The sequence below is a fragment of the Panthera pardus genome, unplaced genomic scaffold (assembly GCF_024362965.1).
Source record: "Panthera pardus isolate Hobbes unplaced genomic scaffold, ASM2436296v1 HiC_scaffold_24, whole genome shotgun sequence".
NCBI lineage: Eukaryota > Metazoa > Chordata > Mammalia > Carnivora > Felidae > Panthera > Panthera pardus.
In genome coordinates, this window is record NW_026526810.1 from 54,255,426 (window position 1) to 54,280,434 (window position 25,009).

At 39.9% G+C, this 25,009-nt stretch overlaps 1 protein-coding gene across 4 annotated transcripts in view; it reads right to left on the reverse strand.

Annotated features, from left to right (window-relative positions):
- Positions 1 to 284: 284 nt before the first annotated feature.
- NUSAP1 (nucleolar and spindle associated protein 1) overlaps positions 285 to 25,009 on the reverse strand; it is a 44,508-nt gene continuing 19,783 nt past the window's right edge. For all 4 annotated transcript variants that reach the window (XM_019442507.2, XM_019442506.2, XM_019442505.2 and 1 more), the window contains exons 6-11: positions 19,080 to 19,189; positions 14,489 to 14,664; positions 10,464 to 10,621; positions 7,494 to 7,610; positions 2,384 to 2,492; positions 285 to 1,231 (exon numbers count right to left, since the gene is read on the reverse strand). In XM_019442507.2, the coding sequence (XP_019298052.2) occupies positions 1,138 to 1,231; positions 2,384 to 2,492; positions 7,494 to 7,610; positions 10,464 to 10,621; positions 14,489 to 14,664; positions 19,080 to 19,189 (764 nt within the window). In that variant the 3' untranslated portion in view covers positions 285 to 1,137. The remainder of the gene's footprint in view (positions 1,232 to 2,383; positions 2,493 to 7,493; positions 7,611 to 10,463; positions 10,622 to 14,488; positions 14,665 to 19,079; positions 19,190 to 25,009) is intronic.

The following is a 25,009-nucleotide window of genomic DNA, read 5'->3' on the forward strand; positions in this document are numbered from 1 at the left end:
CACACACACACACACACACACCTAGGAAAATTGCTGGCTCATATGGTAGACATGTATTTAACATAATACCAATCTGTTTTCCAATGATCTCTACCTTAATAGCAAAATCTGAATATATTCAGCACCCAGGAATATATCAGTGTTCTCTGGGCTCACATATCTAACGGTAAGTATAACAGAATTGGTATGTGCTGTGAAAAAATACAGAAGGAAGACATGGTCATTTCTTAGGGTGGGAAGAGGTGGTCAGGAAAGAATGCACAAGGAGTACAAGTAGACACCTGTTAACATCTTAGCTGGTCAATTCAATCTTGGAAGCCAATTTATTTACAAACAATCCATCTACCACCATGAGAAAACAGCTATGAAAATCTTAATTAGTACAAAGCTCAGAAGCTCCACTTAGGTTCAACAAGCATGGCTATGGTGCTAAGCAAGTCATCTTTTTCCATAAAGTGAGTAAAAGGTCTGTTTCACAGAGCATAATGATCCTTGAAGCAGCAATCCTCAGATTTCAGTATGGCCCTGTATGTTTTTAAATAAGGCTAGAATGAGCAATAGAGTTTTTAAGAGTATGTTGAGTGACAGATGCCAATTATATTAAGTGATCTGAACTAATGTGCATAGGTAAGCAGATACTTCACATACGTAGAATATTAATGCCATAACCAACCCAAATGGCCCCCAGTTTGATCAAGACTACTAGATTCTCTAGAGGAGCAAGAAGTGAACTTTCTCAACTTACCCTATTCATAACTTTTTATTGGTGCAATTTCTACTAAAGCTTGTGGTAGAACTACCTACCATCAGGGTAAATGCTGTTGCCTAGAACAGGATTGCAATTAATATTAGAATCAGCACACGGAACTTGACATGAAAAATCTAGGTCAAGAATCTATAGGAGGAGTCTCAGTTCAAAAGTGAATGGTACAGAGACTTAAGTAAAAACCACGTCAAAGAATATGTGAGCCTTAAAGTTAATGTCTTCGGAGATGTAGCATGTTAAGAACGCACTGACACTACATAAATAGTGAACAAAGAACAGAAAAAGGTTTTTTGACTAAAGCAGGGAAGACAGTAGAAAAATATTTACAAAAAGTGTTCAGAATAAGGTAATATTTACAAGACATCAAAAAATTAATCTTCAGCCATAATGAGGCCTCTTCGAGCTCCCAAAACCTTTGCTTTCTTCTCCTTTCGTTTTTGCTCATGTTGCTTCCGTTGTTCTTCCCTAAAGAGGGACAGGTACCCATTAGGCTCTAGTGAAGCTCAAGAATCCACCTGTTGTCACACTCCTGTCCAAGCTTACACTGACCTCCTGCACACTTGCACAGAACACACTCTCATCGGACACTGTCCTCTATCTAGTGGCTTGTCTGATAGAAGCCATATCTGTAAGTCATTTGTGTTAAAGGGCTACAAACTGGTATTTTTCCTTTTATGTTAATGCAGCACCCTACAATTAAGCATGAAACTGGGACAGAAGGCACCTTGGTGCCTTAATTTGTTTTAAATGAGAAATCTCTACTTTTGGAAGTTAGAGGTCAGGCTCAAAATCATATAGTGTGGTGAAAATATTTGAACTAGAACCATAGTCTACTGAATTAAGCCATTGTACTTTTCTGTAAGGAACTGGGGATTCAGACAGGGAGAGTCAGGATTATATTAATGATTTTTTTTTTTTTAAGTTTTATTAAAGTAATCTGTACACCCAATGTGGGGCTTGAACTCACAACCTGGAGATCAAGCGTTGCATGCTCTTCTGACTGAGCCTGCCAGGTGTTCCTATGTTAACAATCTTAACAGCAAAGTTAGTAAAGGTCTTGGTGGCAGCTGGCTATAGGCAACTCAGATGATGGGCAACCCTGCATCAGTAGAGTTTTACTTGGGGAAAGGACTCCACCAGCACCTGCCGCAGCCCACTGCAAGCTCTGGCTTTAACTTGGTTTTCAAGCAGAAGGAAGCCGCTTAGGATCATCCTGGGATCTCCCCAGGTGTAGCCTAGTAACCCAGGTTTCCCTGGGAGTGAAGAATTACATCTATCTGTATACTTAGATGCTCTGGGCACTTGGATTAGGGGCTGGAGGGTTGTCCAGGTGTCCTGTTGGGGCCAATAGGTCATGTGAGAGAACAGTGTCCCCTTCTGTATCACCTACAGAGCTTTGTAAACAGTGCAGTTACTTGGGCCCCACCTCCCACTTACCAAATTAGAAACCATTGTGGTGGGGCTTAGGCACCCATACTGTTAGGCAGTTCTATATGTGATTCTACTCCTACTCTTCCTAAATACCACTATTATCAAAACTTTCTGTCCCTCAGAGGCTTTTTATCTATAGTCTTTCAACATTAAAAGAACTATAGACCTGCATAATTATGTACTCACCTAGTCTGGAGAGGAGGTTGTTTGTAAGTTTTCTTGTGGAAGCTAACTCTGTTTACATGCTCCTTCAGAGAATTATTTTCTTTAGATTGTCCCCATGGTTTCAGTTTTCCTAGTTTAGGAAAGACAAAGAGTTAGGAAGATTCCTGTATTTATAGTCCCAATTTTATTCTCTATCTGGGACTACTCCTTTTCAGTATTTACACTTCGTTTTTATAGGTATTTGCCAGCATAGTTCTATTAGCTTTAATTTCATATTCCACGGATCCAATTTGCATTTTTTTCTCCTAAAAATAAAAGTATGTCCTACTTTTTAATCCTTGGAAAGTCACAGATAGTCCTCATACTACAAAAAAAAATCTTAATACTAAATCCAATTACATAGCACATTAAAAAAAGCCATCACAACCAAGTAGTTTATCCCAAGGTTAAACGTATTTAATATTATAAAGTAGTATTTCATCTAGGCAGTATGTTATTACTGTTAGCCAATAAAAAGTATTTGGAATGGAATGAATGGGAATACTTTGTTAGCTTTAGAACTGGGACCTAATTTCCAGAGGTGTATGTTTTACTTTATTTGTATAGTTAATGACCTATCTTTGAGTGCTGAAGATTATTATTTGCAGTTTCTTTTTTTTTTTTTTTTTTTTTTAAGTTTGTTTATTTTCAGAGACAGGGAGGAAAAGAGAGAGAATCCCAAGCAGGCTCCCCACTGTCAGCACAGAACCCAACTTGGGGCTCTAACCCACAAATCCCAAGATCACGACCTGAGCCGAAACCAAGATTTGGACGCTTAACTGAGCCACTCAGACGACTGTGTAGTTTCCCATTTTATGAAAAGGAGTTTCACAACCATCTAATCATTTGATCCTTCAAAAAAAATGTAAAGTTTTTTTATAAAATGTTTTTTTTAATGTTTCTTTATTTTTGAGAGAGCGAGCAAGCAGGGGAAGGGCAGAGATAGAGGGAGACAGAATCCAAAGCAGGCTCCAGGCTCTGAGCTCTCAGCACAGAGACCAATACTGGACTCAAACTCAAAAATCGTGAGTGAGATTAGGACCTGAGCCCAAGTCGGAGACTTAACTGCCTGAGGCACCCAGGCACCCCTCATTTGATCCTTTTAGTAACTGATGATGTAATATTTATTTTTCCTTTCCTTAAGGAACTAAATGACTTGTCTAGGGTATAAAAATAATAAGCAGCACAGATGAAGCTCTAAGCCAGGTTTTCTATTGTTAGTGGAAGTTACTGGAGGCCAGAATCATTCCTTAAACACTTTCTGAGCACCTGGTATGTGCCAGGAACTTTTCTAGGTGTTGGGGACATAGCAGTGAAGTGAGAGCAAGGATTTTTGACTGCTTAATCGAATTCAACAGCATATAAAAAGAATTATTCACCATTATCAAGTGGGATTCATTCCTGGGCTGCAGGGCTGGTTCAGTATTCGCAAATCAATGTGATTCATCACATTAATAAAAGAACAGAACCACATGATCCTGTCAATCGATGCAGGAAAAGCATTTGATAAAATACAGCATCTTTCTTAATAAAAACCCTCAAGAAAGTCGGGATAGAAGGAACATACTTCACATATAAAAGCCATTTATGAAAAGCCCACAGCTAATATCATCCTCAATGGGGGAAAAACAGAGAGCTTTCCCCCTGAGATCAGGAGCACAACAGGGATCTCCACTCTCACCACTGTTGTTTAACCTAGTGTTGGAAGTCCTAGCATCAGCAATCAGACAACAAAATGAAAGAAAAGGCATCAAAATTGGCAAAGATGAAGTCAAACTTTCACTTTTCACAGATGGCATGATACTCTACATGGAAAACCAAACAGACTCCACCAAAAGTCTGCTAGAACAACTGAGGCATGAATTCAGCAAAGTTGCAGGGTACAAAATCAATTCCATTTAAAAGAATTTTTTTTATATTTTTACATTTATTTTTGAAAGAGTGAGACAGCATGAGTGGAGGAGGGGCAGAGAGAGAATGAGACACAGAATCTGAAGCAGGCTCTAGGCTCTGAGCAAGTGTTCAGCACAGAGCGCAATGCGGGGCTTGAACCCACCAACTGTGAGATCATGACCCGAGCCGAAGTTGGACACTTAACCGACTGAGCCACCTAGGCGCTCCAGAAATCGGTTGCATTTTTATACACCAATAATGAAGCAACAGAAAGAGAAATAAACTGATCCCATTCACAACTGCACCAAGAACCATCAAATACCTAGGAATAAACCTAACCAAAGATGTAAAAGATCTGTATGCTGAAACTATAGCAAAGCTTATGAAGGAAATTGAAGACACAAAGAAATGGAAAAATATTCCATGCTCATCGACTGCAAGAATAAATATTGTTAAAATGTCAATACTACCCAAAACAATCTACACATTGAACGTAATCCCAATCAAAACTGCACCAGCATTCTTCTCAAAGATAGGAACCAACAATCCTAAAATTTGTATGGAACCACGTAAGACCCTGAATAGCCAAAGTAATAATGAAGAAAAAAACCAAAGCAGGAGGCATCACAATCCCAGACTTTAGCCTCTTCTACAAAGCTGTAATCATGTAGACAGTATGGTATTGGCACAAAAAGAGACACATCGACCAGTGGAATAGAAAACCCAGAATTGGACCCACAAATGTATGACTAAATAATCTATGACAAAGCAGGAAAGAGTATCCAATGGAAAAAAGACAGTCTGTTTAACAAATGGTGCTGGGAGAACTGGACAGCAACATGCATAAGAATGAAACTAGACCACTTTCTTACACCATTCACAAAAATAAACTCAAAATGGATGAAAGAGGATAGGAAACCATCAAAACCCTTGAGGGAAGGGGAAGGCAAGGGAATTAAAAGCAAATATGAACTATTGGGACCTCATCAAAATAAAAAGCTTCTACACTGCAAAGAAAACAACAAAACTAAAAGGCATCCGATGGAATGGGAAAAGATATTTGCAAATAATATATCAGATAAAGGCCTACTATCCAAAATCTATAAAGAACTCACCAAACTCCATACCCGAAAAACAAGTAATCCAGTGAAGAAATGGGCAGAAGACACGAACAGACACTTCCAAAGAAGACATCCAGATGGCCAATAGACGCATGAAACGATGCTCAAGGTCACTCCTCATCAGGGAAATACAAATCAAAACCACACTGAGATACCACCTCATAATGGTCAGAGTGGCTAAAATTAACACATCAGGAGACTATAGATGCTGAAGAAGATGTGGAGAAACAGGAACCCTCTTGCACTGTTGGTGGGAATGCAAACTGGTGCAGCTGCTCTGGAAAACTGTGGAGGTTCCTCAAAAAATTAAAAATAGACCTACCCTATGACCCAGCAATAGCACTGCTAGGAATTTACCCAAGGGATACAGGAGTACTGATGCATAGGGGCACTTGTACCCCAATGTTTATAGCAGCACTTTCAACAATAGCCAAATTATGGAAAGAGCCTAAATGTCCATCAGCTGACCAATGGATAAAGAAGATGTGGTTTATATATACAGTGGAATACTACTTGGCAATGAGAAAGAATGAAATCTGGCTATTTGCAGCAACATGGATGGAACTGGAGGGTATTATACTAAGTGAAAAAAGTCAGTCAGAGAAAGACAGATACCTTATGTTTTCACTCATATGTGGATCCTGAGAAACTTAACAGAAGACCATGGGAGAAGGGAAGAGGAAAAAAAAAAGTTACAGAGAGGGAGGGAGGCAAACCATAAGAGACTCTTGGATACTGAGAACAAACTGAGGGCTGATGGGAGTTGGGGGAGAGGGGAGAGGGGAAAGTGGGTGATGGGCACTGAGGAGGGCACTTGTTGGGATGAGCACTGGGTGTTGTATGGAAACCAATTTGACAATAAATTTTAAATAATCCTTGCTCTCTCGGGCTTACTTTTCAGTGGTAGAGATGGATTATAGTCAGGTAACATGTATCAGGTGAAAGTAACATGCTATGAAGAAACAGAAAACAGCAGTGTGCGAGGCAGGGAAGGGAGGAAAGCCCTCTGAGTTGGTGACAGTTGAGTGAATGCTGCATTAAAACAAGGGAGGGAGCTGTGCAAAGGGGTGTGGGACTAGTATTCTAGGTGGACCAGAGGGATAACAAGTTCAAAGACCTGGAGGTGGGAATGAGCTCAGTCTGTTTGAGGGGGTGAAACACCAGTGTTATTGGCACAAAGTCAGGGGAGGAGGTGATGAAATCAACTTGGGGGAGAGATGAGAACTCTTAGGAGGTTCTGAGCAAATCAGTGACATGCTCTGATCTGTTTTTCAGGTTGGAGTGGGGCCTAGAGGCTATTCCAAAAGTCTAGGAGAGATGATGATGACCTGGATGAAAGGGAGTTGCAGTGGAGGGTGAAAATAGTTGGGGTCAAAGATCTATATCAAAGGTAGAGCTCAAAGGACCAGCTGATGCACTAGGTACGGGTTCTAAGAGAGCGAGGAGCCAGAGGACTCCTAGGTTTCTCCCTGACAACTCAATGAATAGAGGTGCCAGGGCCACATATGGGAAAAAGAGGGGAGGGCTGCGGGGTGAGAGGAAAGTAGTTGTTTTGCTTTTGGACTACAAATGACTTACCTCTAAATAAGATTTGTTTACTAATTTAAAGATAAACACTATTGGACATGATTTGTGGGAAGTCTTCATGTTTAAAGTAATTTTAGAATCACTGAAAGATACAGATACTTTAACATATGCCCAATTGATATGGGCATTTATATGGCCAATAAAGGTCCCAGGTTGTTGGACTGGCAGATTCCAGCCTGGAATCACTTGAAAGTTGTAAAAAAAAAACCATTCATTTACCCACAGGCCAATTTCCAAGTTTCTTGATTTTCCCTGAAATTTTCTTTGCCCTAACAATGATTACAAGTTATGTCTTTGGATTAACAAAAATGTAGGTCAATCAATTATTTAGTATTTGCTTACTGGACAGTCTTTTAATCATGGGTCATGTGGGCCCAAGGGGAAGGAATTCTAGGGGGTCAAGTGTGAGAATCTTTCACATCCTCAGATCTGCAGAACTATTTAATCTTAAGTCTATTGCATGTCTTGTATCTCAGAACATTCCCACATACCTTTGTGTGGCTCGTAGTTGAGGGGACGAGACAGACTTGCTTTGAGATCAAATATTGGTTTCTTGTTGGAGACTGGAGTCTGTGCTGCTTCAGTTGTCAACTTGAATGGGGTAACAACTACAAAACCAAAGAACAACCCCCCCAGGGCTTAATTAGAAAAAAGATCTATAAAGTTCTTTATTGAAGTACCACTTCTCAATATTAGGAATATCATCTATAGATCATCAGTTTGGTTAAAAAGCAAAAGGGGGAAAAAAGAATAACCAAGGAAAGCTAACCACTGAGATTTGCTTATGACCAGCTCCCCAAATAGTCTCAATATTATGGTATTTCCTAGGGTCAGCTGGGTGTTGAAAATCCTATTTAAAGAAGTGGGTAAATTTTCAACCTGTGTCCCTGATATTATTTATCCTTTAAAAATATTATACATTAGGTGTATATTATACATTGAGGTGCCTGGGTGGCTCAGTCGATTGAGTGTCCGACTTCAGTCGTGATCTCGAGGTCTGTGAGTTTGAGCCCTGTGTCGGGCTCTGTGCTGATGGCTCAGAGCCTGGAGCCTGCTTTGGATTCTGTGTCTCGCTCTCTCTCTCTGCCCCTCCCCTGCTCATGCTCTGTCTCTGTCTCAAAAATAAATAAAACATTAAAAAAAAAAAAAAAAATATTATACATTAGTAGTAACGTTTTCTTTCACACAAATAGATATAAAGCCTGCAAGGAACCTTATCACATATAGATGAAAAGATCCGTGGCTCCGGTTGTTTTTAATAAAACTTATTAAAAAATGTGAATTCTTTAAAAAAATTTTTTTTTCTTTAACATTTATTTTTGAGATAGAGCGTGAGTGGGGGAGGGGCAGAGAGAGAGGGAGACACCGAATCCGAAGCAGGCTCCAGGCTCTGAGCTGTCAGCACAGAGCTTGACACGGGGCTTGAACTCAAGAACTGTGAGATCATGACCTGAGCCAAAGTCGGACGCTTAACTGACTGAGCCACCCAGGCGCCATAAAATGTGAATTCTTGTACCATAAAGTTAATATACAAAGATGGTAGGACTCAGCCCAATTTATACTAGAGTTGGGCACATTTTATAATTCTTTTCCATCACAGGCTGCACTTGGCTATTGTCCTATGTTAGCACTTGCGTGTATACATGAATAAGCCACCAGCGTCTAGGACCACTCAGTTAAATCCAAAAATCACAAAACCCCTGTGCTTAAGAGATCTCATTGTGTCACTATCAGGTGCCAGTGGTGGTGGGAAACACTGGGGCTGCCCACAATGCTGATGAGAGTTTAAATGGGTACAATTCGACCTGTACAGTAGCCATCTGCAGCCCTGCTAACAGCAGTCCATCCTAGGTCTACAGAAGCTCTTATATGTGTATGGGAGACATGGTTAATAAGAATGGTCCTAACACTATACATAACAACAAAAGCTGGAAATATCCACATGTCCATGAGGAGTAAAACAGATACATTGAAATACATCCGTACCGGTGACGATGAATAAACTTTAGCTCATTTATCAATATGAATGGTTCTTGAACATTATGCTGAGTGAAAGAAGCAAATCACAGGGAAAAGAAATCATACAATTTTATTTCCTTTACATAAAACTCATATCTGATAGTTGGGGAAAAAACTATCCCATCTTAACTGGGCACACCCCTGAATTACCATGAGGAGAAAGCTCTGAATATGGTAAACATTTAGTTTCTGCCTCATGTCCTTATCTGTGACCATTTCTGAGTCCTTTCTCATTATGAGGTAAGGGCTGCTACTCTGTGACCCCAGCTCTCTGTAAAATAACACAGTCGTATCTTAGCCAAGTCCACTCCATTTTTAGTACTGCCCTCTGCCCAGTCCCCTTTCTCCCATACTGTAAGATTTAGAATGTTATATGGACTGGTGCCTAGATGGCTCAGTCAGTTGAGCATCTGACTTCGGCTCAGGTCATGATTTTGTGGTTCGTGAGCTCGAGCCCCACATCCGGCTTGCTGCTGGCAGCACAAAACTTGCTTTGGATCCTCTGTCCCCCTTTCTCTGCCCCTCCCCCTATGTGTGCTATCAAAAATAAACATTTAACAACAACAACAACAACAACAAAATATAATGTTATATGGAATCTCTGCTTGCTGGTGTAAATTAAAGGTTAGAATGGGAATTAGCTCATTTAAGGAGGAATCATAAACTTACTGTTCCCACCATTTTGGACCCTTTTAAAATATAGTTGTCAGTCTCATTATTCTATCTGTAAGGTATGACGAAATTCTCAACAGTCTCCACACTGATTATTATCGACACTGTACTCTCCTTTGGTCTGAAGCTCCAGCTGGATTGCTCTAGTCTTGGGCAAGCTGGCAACCCTTTCTATGTGACCAAGGCTCTCTCCTGAGACATTCAGTAGGACTCTCCGGAGAATCTTGACATACTTAATTCTAATACAAGCCTCAATCTGCTGGTGGGACTTTTTTAAACTTCATACCACTATTGCAGTATTCTTTTGAAAACCAACTGGTCAATGTAGGTACTAATTAAGTAGACTTTGTGTAGAAGAGTATCCATATGGCTTATTCTGGCTTACACAATCTACTGGTCCATAGTGCAGCATTTATTCTATGAACTCTGGAATCCTGTTTCAGAGTCCCAAAGGACCAAACAGAGGCTATAATGCATACTCTGATCCTCCTTCTCATCCCTGAGTTCGAGAAGGAGCTGAATGCTCTTCAGGGAGGGTTACCATCTTAGGACTCCTCCTAGACAGGATGGAGTCCTCAGGTGGTAATCACTTTTTTTGTTTGTTTGTGTGTCTGGCATTTTCCTCACCAATATAAAATGAAAAATATGCTATGGTCAAATTTTTGCTTTTGATTTTATGGATATGGAGTAGCTTTAAGTAAACAGATATAATACTTAATTTCAGGAAGTTACATGCTTAAAGATGAACCATAGATTTTGTTCTGTTTTACCAGAAGCAGAATTCCCCTTTGTGGTCTTCAGCTTGCATGTCTGAAGCACAGCCTGGCCTTTTGGGGTACTCCCAGACATAGTCACATGCGGAGACTTCCTGGCTGGAGTCTTGGTCAGTGACCGTTTATGCTCATTATCTTTGGTAGCAGCTGAAAACCTAAACAGGACAGTGGGGTACAAGACATTAGTGCTTATGTCAAGAGTAACTTGTATCAAACACACACCTGTCACCAAGTAGCAAAAGGACTCAATAAATATTTATGTGAATGAACCTCGTTTGCAGAGTAAACATTTTAAAACACTGATACTAAAGCAAATCATTTATCAACTTTTCTGGTAAAATATGGTTTTGTATTCTCTGCTCTCCTTGCCTTGACCAATACAGGACAAAGCAAAGCTCAAAGGAGCTGCCCGGGGGTTCAAGTTACAGTTTAGGAAGTACTTTCTCCTCCTGATGATGTCAAGTCAGAGGGAACAGGAGACTGCTATGCCAAATAAGTAACGGGAACAGATCTTACATCTTCCTAGAAGAATGCCATTTATTTGAAATGTACATAAGCCCATTGTCTACTCTTGGCAAATTGCCATAAAGACATTTCACTGTTTCTATGATGCACAGTTTTTCTACATTTTAATGTCTGAACTTGGGATGTGTTTAATAATTTGTAACACATCATAGCTGGCAGTGATTTTTCTTTTTTTTAACGTTTATTTTGAAAGGACGAGAGCACAAGATGGGGAGAGGAAGAGAGAGAGGGTGATAGAGAATATCAAGCAAGCTCCACACCATCAGCACTGAGACCACTGTGGGGCTTGAACTCACAACCGTGAGATCACGACCTGAGCTAAGAACAAGAGTTGGACACTCAACCAACTGAGCCACCCAGGTACCCTGGCAGTGATTTTTTTTTAGTGGTCCCTATGATAATGGTGAATCTCTGGTTGATGGGGTCCTTAGATTCAGTGAAATTCAGAAAGGACAGATATTAATATACATGGTGGTGATGGTAGAATTAACAGATGAGAACTTCTGGACTTCTACTAAAGATGTAGCGGTAATCCTGAATCAACCCTCAAAATTATTACAAAACATTTTACAACACAGTTAAGAAAACAATGTTAGGAGAAGTGCCGTGAAATCCAGGCTGCTCCGTATACTGCAGTGTAGCAACAATTTACCCCTGACCATGGTGTCCTTAAGTAGTATTAAATACAATCCAAACTGCCAACTATAGCTACCTCATATTCCAAGCTAACTCAATAAATAGAATTCTAAACTTCAGGGCATTTTTAAACTCTAAAAACTACGTCAGGGGTGCCTGGGTGGCTCAGTCAGTTAAGCGTCCGACTTTGGCTTGGGTCATGATCTCACTGTTCATGGGGTCAAGCCCCGCATCGGGCTCTGTGCTGACAGCTCGGAGCCTAGAACCTGCTTTGGATTCTGTGTCTCCCTCTCTCTCTGTTCCCCCCCTGCTCTCACTCTGTCTCTCTCAAAAATAAATATTTTTAAAAAATTAAAAAAATTAAAAACTATGTCAAATAACTGCATGTGTTGGGGGAAGTGTTACCAGGCACCACCTCTATTAGATGCTGCAAATGCCCTTGAAAAAGGAGAGAACCAGGGATACGTGGCTGACTCAGTTGGTAGAGCATGCAACTCTCAATCTCAGGGTGTGGGTTTGAGGCCCACATTGGGTGCGGAGATTAAGAATTAAAACAAAAACAAAAACAAAAACAAAAACACAACAACAACAACCTAGGAATAAATTTAACCAAAGAGGTGAAATATCTATACAATGAAAACTATAGAAAGCTTATGAAAGAAACTGAAGAAGACACAAAAAAATGGAAAAAGATTCAATGCTCCTGGGCAAGATGAACAAATATTGTTAAAATGTCAATACTACCCAAAGCAATCCACATATTCAATGCAATACCTATCAAAATAACACCAGCATTCTTCACAGAGCTAGAACAAACAATCCTAAAAATTTGTATGGAACCAGGTAAGACCCCAAATAGCCAAAGCAATCTTGAAAAAGAAAACCAAAGCTGGAGGCATCATAATCCCGCACCTAAGATGTATTACAAAACTGTAATCATTAAGACAGTATGGTACTGGCACAAAAACAGACCTTCAGATCAATGGAATAGAATAGAGAACCCAGAAATGGACCCACAAATGTATGGCCAACTATCTTTGTCAAAGCAGGAAAGAATATCCAATGGAATAAAGAGAGTACCTTCAGCAAGTGGTGCTGGAAAAACTGGACAGCAACTAGCAGAAAAATGAACCTGGACCACTTTCTTATACTATATGCAAAAATAAACTCAAAATGGATGAAAGACCTAAATGCAAGACAGGAAGCCATCAAAATCCCCGAGAAAGCAGGCAAAAAATTCTTTGACCTTGGCTACAGCAACTTCTTACTCAACACGCCTCCAGAGGCAAGAGAAACAAGAGCAAAAATGAACTATTGGTACCTCATCAAAGTAAAAAGCTTCTGCACCACGAAGGAAACAATCAGCAAAACTAAAAGGCAACCGATGGAATGGGAGAAGATATTTGCAAACGACCTACCAGGTAAAGGGTTATTATCCAAAATCCATAAAGAACTTGTCAAACTCAACACCCAAAAACCAAATCATCCAGTGAAAAAACAGGCAAAAGACATGAATAGACACTTCTCCACAGAAGACATCCAGATGGCCAACTGACATGTGAAAAAATGCTCAACATCACTCATCATCAGGGAAACACAACTCAAAACCACAATGAGATACCACCTCAAACCTGTCAGATGACTAACATTAACAACTCAGGCAACAACAGATGTTGGCGAGGATGAGGAGAAGAGGATCTCTTTTGCACTGCTGGTGGGAATGCAAACTGGTGCAGCCACTCTGGAAAACAGTATGGAGGTTCCTCAAAAAATTAAAAATACAACTACCCTATGACCCAGCAATTACAGTACGAGGTATTTACCCAAGGGATACAGATACGCTGTTTTGAAGGGGCGTAAGCACCCCGATGTTTATAGCAGCACTACTGACAGTAGCCAAAGTATGGAAAGAGCCCAAATGTCCATTGATGGATGGATAAAGAAGACGTGGTATATATATACACATATATGTATATAATGGAGTATTACTAGGCAATCAAAGAGAATGAAATCTTGCCATTTGCAACTATGTGGATGGAACTAGAGGGTATTATGCTAAGCAAAATTAAAGAAAGACAAATATCATATGACTTCACTCATATGAGGACTTTAAGACATAGAACAGATGAACACAGGGGAAGGGAAGCAAAAATAATATAAAAACAGGGAGGGGGACAAACATAAGAGACTCTTAAATATGGAGAACAAACTGAGGGTTGCTGGAGGGGTTGTGGGAGGGGGGATGGGCTAAATGGGTAAGGGGCATTAAGGAATCTACTCCTGAAATCATTGTTGCACCATGTGCTAACTAACTTGGATGTAAATTAAAGAAAAAAAAAGTTTCAGTATTAAAGAAAAGGGGCCTGAACATCTTCATCTCTGTGATGCTTATACTTGATGGCTATCTTGCTATCAGGAAAGGCACAAGAAACAAGAGGGATCAATGAGGCATGATGGCCATGACACTAGTACCCAATGGGTTATAATATTTCTACTTTAGGACGAGTCAATTTAGTTCACTGCATTGAGAGATTTTCTGTAGGAATTTAGCTTCAACTTTACATTTAAGTCAATGGAAAAATTTTATGTATCTTTGCAGGCATGCATTAAACTAATAAAATGAATATCCATATATATTTTCTATCTTATGAACCAAATATGAGCTTAGAGAAATTTGATAAAATAAGAAAACAGAACACAAATTTAAAGAAAGAAAGATTAGAATTTATAAAAACCATCTGTTGATCTTTCTGTTCTGATCCTCTTTGCCTTCTTTTTCACCAACATTGAAACACATTTGATGTCATCTACCTGAAATGTACAGGAAGCAGTAAAGCTTTGAGATCTCGTCCTCTTCTTACCTGACGTTCATTTTAGTTGCTGACAGAACAGGACGCTTGGTGGACCCCTTCCCGCACAAGGTGCTGCGGCCTGCGGCCCCCTGCGAGCGTTGCTGGCTGGTGGGAGTACAAGCCACAGGGAGTCTTCCCCTGAGAGGAACTGGGGTCGCCACTTTTCCCTTAGTGACAGGAGGCTTCTGAAGAAAGACACCCACAACCTTGTTCAAGTTTGGCTTCTTAGAGGATACTGTCTCCAGAACACCCCCATTCATCCCCTTGTTCTATCCCAATTTTAACCCCACTTGTTATCTTTCCTTCTCACCACCTCATCCTATTCCTACCTGCCAGGTGGGCAGTGCCTTGCAACTTGCCTTGGTATGGTAACTGAGTTAGGAGTATGGTAACTGAGTTAGGAGTAACTTCTGGTTGTGCTGAGTCATGTGTGACAGAAAGCCTTTCCAAGCTGCCATGAACCCAGGTATTTTCTGACTGGAGGATATGGCTAAACAATCCCCTGTGGCCAGAAAGGAGGATAAGTAGCTTCCCTTGGACATATGGTATCTTTGAGAAAGTGATACGCAGTTTATTAAATATAAACTTGAAGAACCACCTATTACATAATTAGCATGAGTAATCTACAAGTAACTCCACCCCTACCCCAATTATCCTCCAGTGGTTTCTTAAAAAGTTCTTTCAAGAACAAACAAAGAAACAAAAAAACTAAAACCAAATGAGGGAGAGAGGGGGAAATGCTCCCTTTGAAATGACTGGGAAGAGTCCTCCTACCTTATCTTTTTTTTTTTGATATTGTCAAGGCACAAAGAATAACAATGTCTTCCTATCACTAGTTTAAACTCTGTTGCAAGCAGAAGAAATACAACCTTGTTAACGGACAACAGTGGTGGGACTACTGAAATTTTAAGATAGAAAAATACTGATTATATCCTAGGAAATAAAGCAGTAAGAGAATTATGTTAACTTCTCATCTCAACATACAAGCAGAAGAGATTCTTAAGTGAGACAAAGTTAAAACCAAAATATTTACTAAGTACACATCTGTACCATAAGCCAAGAGCCCAGGTTAGACGTAACAAGCACGCTCTTCTATTTAACCACACTTTTTATGTCTATCTTTCCCCGAAGATTCCCAGTTTCCATGCTGTGTCTCCTCACAGTTCACCTGGTGTCAGGACCATCAACTCTACACCTTTGTTTGAGCAACTTAAATTGTAGAAATGATCCCACTAGCCCTTATCAATCTTTCTGACTTTTTCTTCAGGTAGAATATTTTACCATTGATTGTAGTAGTACTAATTCATTTTGTTAACAATGCATGTAATCAATTCCTCCCTTTCTTTTACCAATAAAAATCCTCTTCAGTCTTAACAAAAAGCAAAGAGCTCAATCATACGTCTACACAAAGATGTGGGTTAAGGATTAAATATAGGGGAAAATAATAAAAGCAGTAAAAAATAAATAAGAGCTCATTTTTATGATTTTTGGAATAGGGGGGGACATAGCAAAAAAACTCAGACCCTTAAAAGGAAAAGGTGGGTAAATTTAAAAAAAACCTTTCACGAGATAAAAGACACCATTAATATAGTTAAAATATAAACTGTAGGGAAGTATTTGCAATATATTATAGCATTAATATAAATGGGTAATAAATGCATTAAAAATTGAGAAAAAAATTCACCAAAAACCCTCAGCCAATTATAACATATAATGATGAAAGAAATGCTAATTCAACTGGGATTTTTTTCACATCATATTAATAAAGATTTTAAGATTTCATCATCTCCACTGTTGGTAAAACAAACATGCATCTCGGGGCACAATGTTTCTGATGTTTGTAGAAAAAGCCTTTGGAGGGGCGCCTGGGTGGCGCAGTCGGTTAAGCGTCCGACTTCAGCCAGGTCACGATCTCGCGGTCCGTGAGTTCGAGCCCCGCGATGATCTCGCGGTCCGTGAGTTCGAGCCCCGCGTCAGGCTCTGGGCTGATGGCTCGGAGCCTGGAGCCTGTTTCCGATTCTGTGTCTCCCTCTCTCTCTGACCTTCCCCCGTTCATGCTCTGTCTCTCTCTGTCCCAAAAATAAAAAAAAAATAAAAATAAAAAAAAAAAAAGAAAAAGCCTTTGGTGACTAAGTCAAATAGGTTTCCCTGCTCTAATTATCAAAGTCAAGATCCTGTCTAGGATCTGTTATTTATGATTATCTAACACCATCCAATGACCAATCCCAAAACAGGTCAACTGTTAATAACAACTTCCTATCAGCTATAGTGAAGTCACTGTAATTATTTTTTATTTTCCAGTTTCCAAACAGATCATACCAAATAACCCATGATAGATCTATTCCTTGTACAGTGGGGAGTGGGCATGAGATTTTAGAAATAAACTCATTCAGATGGGGTATCAGTAAAAAATAATTTACTCATGTATTCAACACATCTTCAGGCCTACACACAAGTTTCTGATTGAGGTAGTTGTTCTGCCCTTTTCACCTGGAAATTAATTCACCCATATTACGTAGTATAGACAACTTGACTTTCAATCAAGCATTTAAGTAGACCTAGCTTCATGGTAAGGGAAGCGACTAGCCCGTTGCAGGCATATTTGCAGCTAGCTCATGCATATACAAAAAAAGGAACTACATGACTACTTTCCGTAAAGCATCAGTATGGACCTCCTGTCCAGGTATTCAACCCTTGCTAAAGTTTAAGAAAATGTTACTATGGGACACTGAGTATCTCTTGTCTGATTCTCCACCCAGGGTGTTAGCATTCAAATGCCATGGCTTGGCTTTGCCATTGTTAACTGGTTGATAAATGGTGTCTTCAACTATGTAACAGTGGTTTTATAAATAGTTTAAATGAATGTTTGTTACTGTAGATTCAGCTTCTCACTAAGAAGCTTATGGTTTATGTTTTGTTTTTTTTTTTTTTTTAACTTTTTTAATGTTTATTTTTGAGAGAGAGACACAGAGTGTGAGCAGGGGAGGGGCAGGGAGAAAGGAGACCCAGAAATCAAAGTGGGCTCCAGGCTCTACAATGTTAGCACAGAGCCCGACATGGGCTTGAACTCACAAAATGAGATCATGACCTGAGCCATAGTCGGATGCTTAACCAACTGAGCCACCCAGGTGCCCCATTAAGAAAAATTTTAAATTCATCACCCAGTGTCTTTCTCTATTGGCCTATGTATCAGAAAATACAAAACTCAACGGAGTGACTGATACAGCAGACACTGTCCCTGCTAACAGTGTTCATGTTCTGCCCCTTTTATTATTATTATTATTATTTTTTTTTTTTAACGTTTATTTATTTTTGAGACAGAGACAGAGCATGAACGGGGGAGGGTCAGAGAGAGAGGGAGACACAGAATCCGAAACAGGCTCCAGGCTCCGAGCGGTCAGCACAGAGCCCGACGCGGGGCTCGAACTCACGGACTGTGAGATCGTGACCTGAGCCGAAGTCGGCCGCTCAACCGACTGAGCCACCCAGGCGCCCCAACCTTTTATTATTTTTTAAAAGATATTATCAGAGTTTGAATCTTTTAAGTTTATTTATTTTGAGAGAGAGAGAGAGAGACAGACAGCATGAGTGGGGGAGGGGCAGAAAGATAGAGAGAAAATCTCAGTGCAGAGCCCAATGTGGGGCTTGAACTCATGACCCATGCAATCACGACCTAATCCGAAATCAAGAGTCAGATGCCACTGAAGCACTCATCTTGTTCTGCCCCTTTTAAATCAATTTTATATTGTTTTGTGTTGTAACACCACAGACTGCCTCCAATTATTTTTAATAAGCAGGTTGTATGTATTATTAAATTCGAAAATAAATGTCTCCCAGCCCTCTGAGTGGCACCTCTTTAATACCAGATACCATGTAAGGCCATAACAGGATGTCATCAACTTACTGCTCTGCTAACTCAACCTTGAGGTTGAGTTCACCTTTTCTTACTTGAAGGGACCTTGAGTCCAGCAGGACCTGTAGAGTGGCCCCCAGGGAGCTCAGTTATCAGGAAGCCTCTAAGTTAGCCAGTAAAAGTGATTCACTTTTTTTTTTTTTTTTTTTAACATTTATTTATTTTTGAGAGAGACAGAGCATGAGCTCAAGAGGGGCAGAGAGAGAGAGAGGGAGACACAGAATCCAAAGCAGGCTCCAGGGTCTGAGCTGTCAGCACAGAGCCCGATGCAGAACTCGGACTCACAAACTCGAGATCATGACCTGAGCCAAAGTCGGATGCTTAACCAACTGAGCCACCCAGGCACCCCTGGAATTCATTCTTTATAGTGAGGACTCCCTGTTTTATTTGGAGAGTTTTGAAAATTCTTACGGTGGGGGGAATCAATTTCAGATGATAAATATACATTAAACTCAAATCCATTCCAATGGTAGAGTAATAAAAAGCTGGCTGTATTAGCTAAGGTACCAAGATTAAGATCAAATGGTTCAGTACCATTAAGAACATAATTTTAGGGACACCAGGCTGACTCAACTGGTAAAGCATACAACTCTTGATCTCGGGGTTGTGAGTTTGAGCCCCATGTTGGATAGAGATTAAAAATAACAACAACAAAAAGTAAAAAAGTATACAATTTTATCGGCATACCTTCAGTTCATTAAATGAATTGTGTTCTTCAAAATGTTTCTTTTTTCTCTCAATATATTGATCAATGGACTCCATTTCCTTAAAATGAGCCTCATGAAGCTTCTTAAAGTCTAGAATGTTCCCCAAAATATGAAAGTTAGTAACAAGACAATTCCATTTATTCATCTTCCCTTTGTCTTTCTGTTAATACTTATTCTCTTCTCTGCATCCCTGTCAACTTCAACATCATCTTTGCTATAACTTTAATTTCAAATATTTTAGTTCTTGGAAAGTCAGGAACAAATTATATTCATCTCATAACCTATCAAACACTTCCATTTTTCCATTGTCCATTTTACTCCTGATATTTGGTTTAATCTAGAGAATAAGAGTAATAGGTTTGCCTCCCCCCTCACCAATTAATCAAATGGCTGCCTTTCCTTAGTCATAAATTTGACATTTTATAATGCTTAGAAAGCTTGAGATCAAGGATTGACAAACCTTTTCTATAAAAGGTCAGACGGTAAATATTTTTGTCTTTGTATACATATGTATACGTGTGTGTGTGTGTGTGTGTGTGTGTGTATGTGTGTATATATATGGTAGAGATCATACCATATGTGGCCCCAAAGACAAAAATATTAACCATCTGAACTTTTATAGAAAAGGTTTGCCAATCCTTGATCTCAAGCTTTCTAAGCATTATAAAATGTCAAATTTATGTGTATGTGTATGTGTGTGTATATATATATATATATATATATATATATATATATTTTTTTTTTTTTTTTTTTTTTAACCCTTTAAACCCTTTATAATCCTTTAAAACCATAAAAACCATTCTTAGTTTAAGGGTTTTAAGGCAGGCCATAGTGGGCAGTGCTTGGCTGATCCCTGCTTTGTGCTATTCTGATTAAGAATATCCTAGGGGCGCTGGTCAGTCTGAAATCTTGAGGTCATGTGTTCAAGCCCCAGGTTGGGTGTAGAGGTTACTAAAAAATAAACAGTAAAAATAATACACATAAAAATATCAACATTAAAAAAAACAAAACATAAACTTTCATTCTACCTACATTTGCTGAAGGTCAAATAAGCTCATGTTATCTCTGTTCCAATTTGTTAACAAAAGGATGACTTAAAGTGATGGTTAATTTTGTCTGTCTCAAAGTTTCCATGGGTAATTGTTCAGATAGCTTTCAAAGTCTTTGGTAACCTAAAATGTTAAGGTTTTGCTTGCATGATAAATTCAGATTGAATTCATTGGATATCTAACCAGATAGAGGCTAAAACATGAATTACTAGATATAGGTTTGTACTTGACTTGTTGCAAAAAAACTAAGGATATTTGGAACTGTTGAAAAACATGCTTTTTGCTTAATGGATTCATAAGTTTGCCATCTAAAAAAAAATTCTGATGTAACAGAGTTCACGATTGGTTACTACTTAGGTTTCACTGGAGACTAAGGTTTCTAAGAGTTAAAATTCTGCTGAATGTAGTTAAAGTTGATAAAAATAAGAAAAGCAACTCTGTGTGTAGATAAGTAGGAGATATGAAAGAAAGATATAAGAAATGTAAATGTATTTTTGTTGAAGGTAAAAGTAAGTAACTTTGTCCTAAATGAGACTGGTTATCTGGAGCAAAAGGGCTTGGGACAAAACCTAAATGCAAAGAAAAGTTGTAGAAGGTTCGTGAAGGAAAATCTTTAAAAAGAAATTTTATGTGTGGTCAGGACACAGTAAGGTTAAAATAAATGGATTTTAAAAGTACACAGGGCTAAGATTAAAATTCCTTCTTTGATCCAAAGGCTGGGAAAATAATGGCAATACTCTTGATGCCGGCCTCCAAATCCTCCACATTTGCATTGTTCTTGTTTAGCAGAGGAACGGATGCCTCTGCCATATGAGGGATGGGTGATATATGAAGGGCTTTTACTAAGATACTAAACTTAATCCACTGTATGCCAAAAATGGATATCCACATGGCCGAAACATATTCATGTGGGCATTGTTGAAAAAGGCAGGGAATAGACCTTGACTTTGGCCCTTTAACCCCTTCCCTCAATGGCCAATGATTAATATATAAGTTACTGTTGGGCCAAAATAAAATTAGCACATTGTATGACGACCAGGAAAGTCTTGCTTGGTCACAGTCAGACTTCAGCTCAGGTCATGATCTCATAGTTCCTGAATTCAAGCCCCGCATCAAGCTCTGTGCTGACAGCTCAGAGCCTGGAGACTGCTTTGGATTCTGTTTTGTTTTGTTTTTACTAATTGGGTAAAGGCCTTCCCCTACAAGACAGAAAAGTCACAAAAGTAAGAAAAATTCTGCTTTATAAAATAATACCCAGGTTTGGCTTATCTAAAAATTTGCAAATTAATTATGGTAAATGGCTGCCTTCACTCTTTCTCTAGAACTCCTGGCTCTTAAAAAAGTTTTACACATTAAAATAAAGTAGACTGTCTGCTTATACTCAGCCAAAACTCTAAATTAAAACACCTCACAGGCATCAGATGCTTTAAAAAAAAATTTTTTTTAATTAAGTTAGGGCCAAACTCTTGGAAATAGAGCCACCATTGATTACTTACTGCTCCTGCTTCTCTATCATTTGGGTTATGAGAGATTCCCTGACATACGTTGTTTACAAAGTCAGGGTCTCTCCTAGATTATTTGACAGGTTTGGAAACTGTAGACATTATCTTAAGATGCCATCTTGCTGGTCAGTATCATCTTTACCTTGTGTTTTTCTCTTTGTGTCTTCTAATGTTTATGCCGCCTTCCTGTACAACTATACTGTGGGCCACTCGACCAACCTTTGGGTGGACTCTAACTGCTGTACCCCTACACCATCCCTTATCAGCTTGAAGAAGCCAGAATGTTCATTGTTCCTGTTACCTAACAGTAGTTACAGGCCCTATTCCAGGGGAGAAATAAATAGGAAAAGAGTTAATACTAGGCAGGGAGAGATAAGGGATCTTCAGGGAAAAAGACTGTAGCTGCAAATCGGAGGCGTCCCCCCACCACCCCATTATCAAGGGCATAAAGAGGGGATCTAAATGAGATAGACAGTCTAATCCTAAGACAACAGATGCGGGCCCTTGGGTCTACCCTAACCACCTTACACCAGTGGGTCAGGGAACGAGTACCTATGAATCTGACCACAGATGCTCACCCCTTTAAACCAGGAGATGCAATATGGATAAAGGAATGAACTGTTCAACCCCTAAAACCTCTCTGGAGGGGACCGTTCACTGTCATTTTGTCCACCCCTATTGCAGTAACGGTAGTAGAAGTGGGTCCCTGGATTCACTACAGCAGAGTGAAGCCAGCATTTCAAAACTGGGAGTGCATTCCTGATCCATCAATGCCATGCAAGCTGACCATACGGAAAAAGCAATCTGCAACTCTGGAGCCTCCAGGAGACTGCAGCCCTGCTCTAGTCACTCTGGAAGCTGACTAATCCACGCATGGCAGAAGCTACAGGAGTTGACGGTCCAATGAAACAAAAGACTATCCTTACCTTCTCTATGTTTCCTTACTGTGATGCACTGTCACGCCTTGTTTCTATTATTGTGATTTTTGTTCTACTGAGGCCGCCACAGCCAGCTAGAAATGTGGTGAGAAGTTTCTGTTAACACTCACCTTCCTTTTGTGGACAGGATACTTCGTTGGTACCAACAAGGGGAAATGATGGCCGTAAGAGACTATAAAAATTAGATCCCCACAAACCTTATAGTAAAACAAAATACCCCAGTCCTACTACCAGGGTTTGGCTTCTCAAAAGCCCAATTATTGGGAAAAACTGTCTTGCCTAGTGGAGAAAAAGTTCATCGTCATCTCTGTTAAAAACTTAACATGCCTAGGCCAAAGATTTTATAACTCAACTGCCAGAAAAACCCAATGGTGGGGGACCCCAGATCACCTTGAGCCAGATCCCCACCCCTTGTCTAACTTCTCTCATCTCCGACAGGCCTGGGACAATGTCATCGCAGCTATCAAACGGCAGGCCCCAGGTGGACTATACTAGATATGTGGAAGGACAGCCTATATAAACCTCTAAACCAAGATGATGCTCTTTGACCCTAAATAGAGGGGTCCAAACATCAAAGTAAGGAAAGAAAAAAAACCTCAAGGCAATCTAGCTATATGCCCACGTGACAATAGCCCTCACAACCTTTTAACAGGCAACCACTTAATAAGACTGCATGTTTGTGTGTTACCATATATGGGAAACAAAGAAGTAAAAAATATATAAAAAACTATGCCACATGGCGTTCGGGGCTCAGTTCTTTGGGTACGAACCCAACTGAGCGGTGCCGGTAGGAATAAAGTTGCTTCCTGGAAAGAAAAGCCTCGGTATCACTACTCTGTGCAAGAATTTTGCTACAGTTACACTAATCAACAGATTTGCAATGTACATGAGACAGCCTTCTATTGGAAAATGTCATCTAGGACTTTCACAGCTAGACAGAAGTCAATGCTTGGCTTTAAAGCTTCAAAGGACAGGGGCACCTGGGTGGCTCAGTCAGTTGAGCGTCCGATTTCGGCTCAGGTCATGATTTCATGGTCCGTGAGTTCAAGCCCTGCGTCAAGCTCTGTGCTGACAGCTCAGAGCCTGGAGCCTGTTTCACATTCCTTGTCTCCCTCTCTCTTTGCCCCTCCCCCACTCATGCTCTGTGTCTCTCTCTGACAAAAATAAACATTAAATAAATAAATAAATAAATAAAAATAAAGCTTCAAAGGACAGGTGGACTCTCATTAGAAGTTACTGCAGGCCAATTGGGTGGCTCAGTCAGTTAAGCATCTGACTTTGACTCAGGTCATGATCTCATGGTTGGTGAATTTGAGCCCTACCATCGGGCTCTGTGCTAACGGCTCAGAGCCTGCTTCAGATTCTCTGTCTCCCCCCCACACTCTCTCTCTACCCCTACCCTACACACGCTCTGTCTCTTGGTGTCTCAAAAATAAAAATACATTAAAAAAAAAAGTTACTGTCTGGGGTGCCTGGGTGCTCAGTTGGTTAAGGGTCTGACTCTTAATTTTGGCTTAGGTCATGATCTCAGTTTTTGAGTTCGAGGCCCACATTGGGCTCCATATTGACAGCACAGAGCATACTTGGGATTCTCTCTCTCCCTTTCTCTGCCCCTCCCCCACTTGTGCTTTCCCGCTTTCAAAATTAAAAAAAAAAAAAAAAAAAAAAAAAAAAGTTACTCCAGCCGGTGACTTGAAGTTGAAGCCAATGCTTATTTACCATGTGAAAATCCTAGGGCCGTTAAAAATTATATGGCACTTACTCTGCTTATGGTCTATAAATGGAATATAGCCTTGATGATAGCACATCTGTTCACAACATGATTTACTGAGTATTTTAAGCCTAGTATTGAGACCTACTGCTCAGAAAAAAAGATTTCTTTAAAAGAGTGACTGTTTATTGACAATGTACCTGGTCACCCAAGATCTCTGTGGGAGATGTACAAGATTAATGGTAGTTTCTTTCTTTCTTTCTTTCTTTCTTTCTTTCTTTCTTTCTTTCTTTCTTTCTTTCTCTCGCTCTCTTTCTCTTTTTAACATTTATTTTTGAGAGAGAGGCAGAGTGTGAGTGGGGGAGGGACAGACAGAGAGGGAGACACAGAATGTGAAGCAGGCTCCAGGTTCTGAGCTGTCAGCACAGGACTCGAACTCACCAGTTGTGAGATTGTGACCTGAGCCCAAGCTGGCCACTTAACTGACTAAGTCACCCAAGCGCTCCAGATTAATGGTATTTTAATGCCTGCTAACATAACATCCATTCTGTAGCCCATGGATCAAGGAGTCATTTAGACTTTCAAGTCCTATTTGAGAAGTACATTTTGTAAGGTATAGCTGCCATAGACAGTAATTCCTCTGATGGACCTGGGCAAAACTGAAATCCTTCTGGAAAAGATGCACCATTCTAGATGCCATTAAGAACATC